The sequence below is a fragment of the Prosopis cineraria genome, unplaced genomic scaffold (genome assembly GCF_029017545.1).
Source record: "Prosopis cineraria cultivar Desert tree isolate PC_DT_omini unplaced genomic scaffold, ASM2901754v1 PC12, whole genome shotgun sequence".
Classification (NCBI taxonomy): Eukaryota; Viridiplantae; Streptophyta; class Magnoliopsida; order Fabales; family Fabaceae; genus Prosopis; species Prosopis cineraria.
This window is the reverse complement of record NW_026555343.1, coordinates 34,724,304-34,732,721: the sequence shown is the minus strand read 5'-3', so window position 1 is coordinate 34,732,721 and position 8,418 is coordinate 34,724,304. Positions and strand designations below refer to the sequence as shown.

Here is an 8,418-nt window from a genome sequence, read left to right as displayed (position 1 = left end):
AACTCTCATGATAATCGGAGTTTCATGGGAAGGCAATGAACTCTCATGATGGTGGGAGTTTCATGGGAAAAGATGAAGATAAAGAGGTGATGAAGGTGGATAGCCACTATCCTTATAATATTCATAACGATAATTAATTTATGAGAACTAAGAAAAATTATTTACATAATTAAACTTGTATAAAAACTGATTTGATTTCTATACTTCTCATCCTTAACAAGTATCATAGATTTTTAGAACAAACTTTTTATCTTCTCAATGGAAATTAAGAAAAAGGATGTTATTTGAAACAAAATAATTAATGCTACCCAAATTCTAACAAAATAGCTTATATTAATGAACATAAAAATTTTATAGAATGCGTTCCATAATAAGAATTGGAGGGAATAATATTGGAAGAAAAAAATCAGTTGCTGCCTCTTTATACTCTATATTTATGAGTAAATAAAATTTTAAAGCACTGTTTTATAAATAGAACCAAAAAAAAAAAAAAAAAAGCTGATGCGTCTATGGAAGTGGAACACGGCGAAGGAGCTAAGGTATTCCTATCTTAACATTCAATCATCGGCTTCCTTTTTTTAAAAATATAAAAAAAAAAAGACCTATATTTTGAAAGGAATGGAGTACAATATTTATATCATTAAATAGAGGTAAATAAAAGTTACAAGAATAAAATTATCAATGAAAATGAAAAGTATTAATTAAAAAGACATCCAATGAGCAGATATATATATATATATATACATATATATACATGTGTATATATATATATATAATGAAAAGTGAGACTGTTTTGAAGCCGTTGAGAATTAAGAAGAAGAATGAGGACTTTCGTAAATAGTGGAAGATAAGTTTATTATTACGTGTAATTTTATTTAAAAATATTTTATAAATTAACACGGAACGAATATAAAGGATTGCTGACCTGCACGAGTTGCCTGGTATCTTATAATTTATTATGTGAAAATATTAAATAAATAATAGGGACAGCATAAGTAAATAAGAAGCAAAGGTTGAAGTTGAAGAACGAAATCGCGGAGTGACTGGGAGTGTATAAAAGTTCTTCAATTTTGTTTGATTTAATTTAATTCAAGATGGTCTTAATTTTATTTAATTTATATAAATACTGATCCTTCAAGGTTAAAAAAATTAAAAATATCAAACTATTTATTCAGATTAGATTGGACAAGAGACTAGGCATTCAACCTACTTGATCTAGTCCAATCCTATTAATTTATTTATTATAATTATAATTAATTTATTTTTAATAAATATTTCAAGTGCAATCAATGTTAAGGAGATGATTGTATGATGATTTATTGAGCTTCTTTTTAAATTGTTATTGTAATGAAGTGTTGGTGAAATTTGTTGAATGCTATTTTTGTTAAAGTTATAAATTTAAATTATTTAAACTATAACAGAATTATTTTTTCTCATTGTCAAAAATTGTTATGGATATTATTATTATTATTATTATTATTATTATTATTATAAGTGTTTTTACTATCTTAATTAAATTTATTAGGTTGAAATGAATTATTGCCTCTCATAGAGGAAAAAAATTAAAAGAGTACCGAACTAACAGGATCAGTCTCCCAATCCTATGAACTAAGTCTGGTCCTGTTAATTTTTGAATTATTACTAAATAAGATCAAATTATGGATTGCCTAATAAGATAAAATTTAGTACCATCCTATTTTTATGTAACTCTAGGGGCGACTATTGAACCACGCACACGTGTACTCTCACCCATGCACTTATCACACGTTTACTTGCCTATGCCCTTTCCTCTCCCATTCTGCCTTCCATGTCTCTTGACTTGAAATTTTAATCTCGTGAATAATCTAAATTCATTTATATATGTACACACACACACACACACACACACACACACACATATATTTTATTCATAAACCACTTTTAATTTGTTTTACTGGTATAAAAAAATTTTAAATTTTATTAATTTTATTTAAAAATTTAATAAGTTCTCAATTTTACTCTTATTAAATATATATACTTTAGCAATATATTTTTTCTCCTCAATATTCAATGCATAATGAAAATTAAGAAAATATGTAATAAAAATTTAATTATATAATTTATAAATGAGATAAAAAAGTCTTCTCTTCCTTTCCAATGAATAGGATCGGAGGAAATATGTTTTAATTATTATAATTATATTTTATTGATATTTTAAAATTATCAAAATATATTTTTTAAAAAAAATTCAAAACAGCTCATATGATGAAAACAACCCTCATATTATATTATCTTTTTTAAAAATTTAAATTTGATGGTTTCTGAATATTACGTCACAAAGTTGAATTGTGGTTATCACTTTACATAGAATATTTTATTACATCTTTCTTACATTATCGCTTGTTTAATGTTGGTTCATTTTTTAGAAGATTAAATCTTTCATTGATTCTGGTGATAATATTAGAAGTACATGAAAAGAATAATATTAAAAAAGTTTTAATCCCTGAAACCAATAACAGAATGATATATATATATATAGAGAGAGAGAGAGAGGGAAATATAGCAGAGCAGAACAAAACTACGATGGGAACAAAACGACAGCGAAGAGCAGTATAAGATGGCAACACATGACGTAATCGTATAATGACCCAAGAAAGAAAGAGGCTTAGAGGATTAATCAGAACTTTGCCTCTCTTGATGATTAAGATCAATCGTATCTATCCGCCCAGGAATTCACAAGTCAGCAGCCACATGTCCGTTATCCTCCATCAAAGTTAACAGCGCTTTCTCCAACCCATCATCCTATAGTGAGATTCTACGATACAGGGACTAGGGATTCAAAATACAAAAAAGCGCCAAAACTCATTAATGTTACTTTTGGATTTTTGAAAATTTGAATTTAAATTTAGATTTAATTCAAATCTTTTATTTAAATATATAAAAATTATAAATTTAGATTTAATTCAAATATAAATACATCTTTTGTTATAATTCTTTTATAACTTTAAGAAAAAATATATATTTTGATCCTTACATTTTGCTCATGTTTCACTATAAATTCCTGTATCTTTTTTTTCAGTATTTTGGGTTTTTAAATGAACAAAATGAATAAAGTGTAGGGATCTTAGATGAACATAAAATACAGAAAAATAAAAGTGTAAGAACCTAAAATATTAAAAAAATATAAAGACCTGTAACAAAATATAAACAAAGTGCAAGGATTAAAAAATATTTTTTTTAATTTTAAATTTCCTTTACATCTTAGTAATTTCAAATTCCAACCAATTACTATTGATATTTTTATAACTCTTATAACTCTTATATTTTTTTTGTCAATTTTTATTTTCATCTAAAAAAGACTAGATATAAATTGTTTATTTCCAACTTTCTATTCTTGTTTTAAATCTTAATTCATTTATCTTCTTTACTTGAAATTTTTTAAACCATCTAAATGAAGAATTTTATTTTAATAAATCCAAACAAATAATTTTAAATATATAGATTTTAAATGTGAAATTTGAAATGTAAGATTTTAAATATAAAATTTAAATTTAAATTCATCAATTCAAATATTATCTAAAGGCATAGGGACTAGGGATTCTATTTTATATTATTTAATTAAATGTGTATTTTTTTCAAATTTTTTTCCCCGACATTAAATTGTTAAGAGTTATCCAGCCTAAATGCTTGCCAATTTTGCATACTGACCAACTGCTTTAAATACGAATCTGACGTTGGACGCATCTGGTACATAAGGTGCTAATTAATCATTTATTGCGCCCTCCATACATTTTCCATATTGCTTACTGGCCAGATGGGTATTTTTGTAATTATATGTTTGAACTAATTATCTCCTTCCTTCTCCATTCACCACAACCACTCTTCTTCATGCCAGTTCGCCATTTTCTAGGAAAATCTCACTTAACACTAAAACAGTGCTCTGATCTCATGGCTTCTTCATCATGTTCCTCCCAAAATAAATTGTGCAATGAGAAACAAAAGCAAGGCTTATCATTCACAGATTATCTGAGAGGTTTGTCTGTTCTTCTCTGCGAGATCTTCTTCGAGAAAATCACATCAAGCAACCTCCAAAATCCCCTCCCTTTATCTCCTCTTTCTGATCTCACTTGCATTGTCACTGGTCCCACCAGTGGAATTGGCCTTGAAATAGCCAGAAACTTGGCCTTCTCAGGGGCTCACTTGGTCATGGCAGCAAGAAACCAAAAAGCAGCTCATGACTTGATAAACCAGTGGAACCATGGAAGATCATCATCTTCTGATACTGATTCTGAAGCAGCAAATCAGCTTAATATTGAGGTGATGGAGCTGGATCTTCTCTCCCTGCAATCTGTTGTGAAGTTTGCACATCAATGGAATTCAAGTTCAAGGCCTCTGAATGTTTTGATCAACAATGCTGGAATACTCTCCATGGGGAAGCCTCACAAGTTGTCAGAAGATGGGTTTGAGACTCACTTGCAAGTCAATCATCTTGCACCTGCATTGTTGTCTATACTGCTCTTGCCATCACTCAAGAAAGGATCTCCTAGCAGGATTGTGAACAACAGTTCAACAGGACACTTTCTTGGTTTTGTCGATGTAGATGACATGAACTTTACTTCTGGGAGGAGGACATTCTCAAGCTTCAAAGCGTACGCAAGTAGTAAGCTAGCACAGGTAAAATTACGCAGATACCATGTGTTTTTGATTCAGTTTCTTATCGAGTTATCATCAATATCAATATATAATACAAAATTTATAGCAAGTTACATTGTTTGTAAATTGCAAATAGCGTAACTCATCCTTGAAACTACATGTAATACAGAATAAACGTGTCTATTTTAGAGATATTTGTGAAATCAATATCAGTAATATATAGATTAAAAAAAAAAGGTTTGAAGATTTTAAGAAATGTATCTACTCTCGATAACTGAACGGATTAAATTGATTTTAAAATAAGAGAAACTGATTTTGAATTTTTTATTTTATAAAAATAATTGATTGATTATGATGAGTTTAGTTTAGTTTAAGTCAGTTCAATTGGTTATCTTCAACTTGAAACAAAGCTAGTTTGGAAATTGAGATATGGGCTTTAATAACAAGATATAAAAATGACGTACAAAACTTGGACTAAATTGAAATCTTCTAAAAACAATGGGAAGTAAACTGAATCCTTTAAGAAAATATAAAGGACAAGCATGCAGCTATTTAAAATATCTATAGTAAGTTTTCGTTCATTAAATCAGGCAAAGTAGAGGAGATTCATTGGTGGGGTTTATGTAACTAGGTAAGAGGACTATGCTGAACAATTTTTGAAACATTGAGGTTTGAGGATAATATCAAATCAAATGTTTTGAAATATTAAGAATCTGTGACTGATGTTATTTCACCTTTACTGCATCATCAAACAGGTAATGGTCAGCAGCATCTTGCAGAAGAAGCTTCCTGAAAAATCTGGAATCAGTGTAGTATGTGCAAGTCCAGGGTGTGTGAGAAAGACAAATGTGGCGAGGGATATTCCCAAAATGGTTCCACTTGTTTTCAACTCACTGCTATTTTTCTTGTACACACCTAAAGAAGGATCTAGAAGTTTACTTTATGCAGCTACACATCCTCAAGTTCAAGATTACACTAAGTCCTTGAAGGCTCAAGACTCTCCTGTTTGTGCTTATATGGATCATGATTGTAGTTTTGGTCATGTTTCTAAAGAAGCTCAAAACTTGGAGACATCCATGAAAGTTTGGGACAGGACATTGGATATGACTGGACTTCCTTCTGATGTAGTGGACAAGTTACTGAGTGAGGATGCTGTAGAAGTAAGCCTAAAAGATAGGTCAAATTAAGCTATGTTACGTTGTGAGGTGGTACACCTCATCATTTGTAATCTTCTATTTTCATTTTTCAAGTTTTTTTCTTTTTTATAAGCAAACATACATATGTTGAAGATTTGGTTTGGAAGTCTGGAATTATTTAGACATAAGAAAAATACAAAGAACTGGATTCTATCTCCTGTGCGATGCACGGAAGAGTTCTAACTATCATGATTTTACAAATAGATCATAAAAGTAGAATAACAAAAAAATAGAAATAATCATATTATTGTAGTTGCTACATAGTTGTTCCTTAATGTTTTACAAATAGATTGTGGAAGTAAATGAATATCCAACTTCCGCAACATACAAACATATCAGTAAAATTCCCTGCAAATTTTGAAAAATCTCGTTGTGCACAACATTTTTTGTAGTTGTCTTCAATTTCTTATCAGAGTTATGGATAAGTAGTTTCAGTCCATCAGCACTTTTAACCCTTGAAAGAAAAATAATGTATCTAATGATTCAATGGATGGTGATAAGAGTTTAATGTTTCCATACCATTTGTAATATTGCTAAGTATATCTTTTACGGTATTTTTGTATACAATGTTTGGTAGTTTCTATAACATCCAAAAACTTGCTGCCATTTTGAAATTGGAGACTGTAAAGTCTCTCTTACTAATTTATAATTAATTATTCAAAAATTAAAGTAATTACAAGCCTAACCCAATTGAATGGTCAAGCATGTAAAATTTCATCAATGGAATCGCAAGCTTTTAAACTTATAAAATTCTTAGCTATCATTTTATAAATAAAAATTATAGTAAGATATGATTATGGAAGCATGTGATACCTTTTTGTAACAAAGCATTTGCATAATAGTTGAAAAATTAAACTTTAATATAGGAAAGCTAAGGCACATCGTGGCATATCTTCCCTGTGTCACGACACAATTTTTTTTATGCCATGCACCGTGGCATATCATATAAAATATTAGCTTCTATTGCTATCATTTGACAGTAATAAGGGGTGAACTTTCAACGAGCCCTAGTTCTTTATATAATATTCAATTAAGGTGATTTAAGTGTTTATAAAAAGCTTTATTTGATCTCTAGCTAATAGCACTAGTTTTACATTCGAATTATTTCTCAATCAAAAGTTAGATACTTATTTTCAAATTCTCTCCTTTTTATATTTAAAACATAACTTGAGTGCCAATTTTTAATCTAAGTGCCAAAAACATAAACTTAACCATAACTTTTAATTTCAATGATAAGCAGTCAATATTACATGAATTTACAACATATACTTCTCTCCTTGTAGGAAAACTTTTACCTCATAATAATCATGTTATGTACAAATATTCAACACGTAGTGTGATATTTTGGACATCAATCTCATTACAATATGTTCATCACAATTACGAACACAATCATATTTAACCAAATTCTCAATTCACAATCTCATCAAGTAATGCTTGCTCATCAACATAAATTTTGCAGACGCATGTATATATCCACCATGCACATCAGTTCAAATACCTTCTTACACACATCATATTAAATTTGTCGCTTCACCACCATTTGCATCAAAATTTTGTTTACAAATTTTACATGATTATCAATCAAAATCTTTTCAACAATAATCAATTAAACAAACAAATATACAAATTAAATTTTTTTTGATTACTTTAAATTTTGAGAGATTATAAAGTTGAGAGTAATTTTATGATCCAGTTCCTTTTTTGTTTTTATAGGAGAAATTGTATCTTAAACTTTCTTATTCGACATGAATAGGTTGGATCTTCATAATTTACTTGTTTTAGGGATCATCATGCGTCCAAACTCTAAAAAAATTTATAAAATTAAATATATATTGTTCATGAACAAGATTTTCACATAAGTAATAAGATTTAAACTAATAATTTTATGAGTTATGAGTCAAATTGTTATTACTTGCACCAATTTTATTAGTATAAAAAAATTTAGATGAATTAGATTCTGAGAATTTATCAGGTATTTATTTATTCATTTGATTATCAAGTATATATGTATTATAGGAAAAATTATGTATAGATCCCCTCGAGTATGTTTATTCATAAATAAGTTCTGTAAAATTTGAAAATCACAGCCAAATCCTTTGGGACTTGAATGTAATTTAAAATTAGGTTATAAAAATAATAATACCTATATTAAGCATATATTATATCAATCAAATAATTAATTTACTACTACTTTATCAACAATTTATAACTATAATTTTAATTTTTTATAATTGTAACTGTGCACATCTAATAGTTAAACAATCATGTATTACTAATAAAGTTTAATATTAATTATTTATATCTACTTCATCAATAATTTATAACTATAATTTCAACTTTTATAAATATAATTTTACACATTTAATAGTTAAACTAATTATTTTAATTTATTATTAGATATATAAAATTATAGCTATAAAAAGTTAAAGTTATAGTTAAAAATTACTGATAAAATAGTTATAAATTATTTAGCTGGTGTAATGTATATATGTTTAATAGGGGTATTATTATCTTTTTATCTAAATTTTAATTATACTCATGTCTTAAAGAACCTAGTTGTGACTTTTGAATTTGGTAAAACTTATTT

The 8,418-nt window shown here is 27.9% G+C and overlaps 1 protein-coding gene across 1 annotated transcript; it reads left to right on the top strand.

Moving 5' to 3' along the window:
* Nucleotides 1-3,831: 3,831 nt before the first annotated feature.
* On the top strand, nt 3,832-6,014 carry LOC129289468 (dehydrogenase/reductase SDR family member FEY-like). The gene is made up of 2 exons (XM_054926235.1): nt 3,832-4,653; nt 5,388-6,014. The coding sequence occupies exons 1-2, from the start codon at nt 3,868-3,870 to the stop codon at nt 5,817-5,819; spliced, it is 1,218 nt and encodes a 405-aa protein (XP_054782210.1). The 5' UTR covers nt 3,832-3,867; the 3' UTR covers nt 5,820-6,014.
* The last annotated feature ends 2,404 nt before the right edge of the window (nt 6,015-8,418 follow it).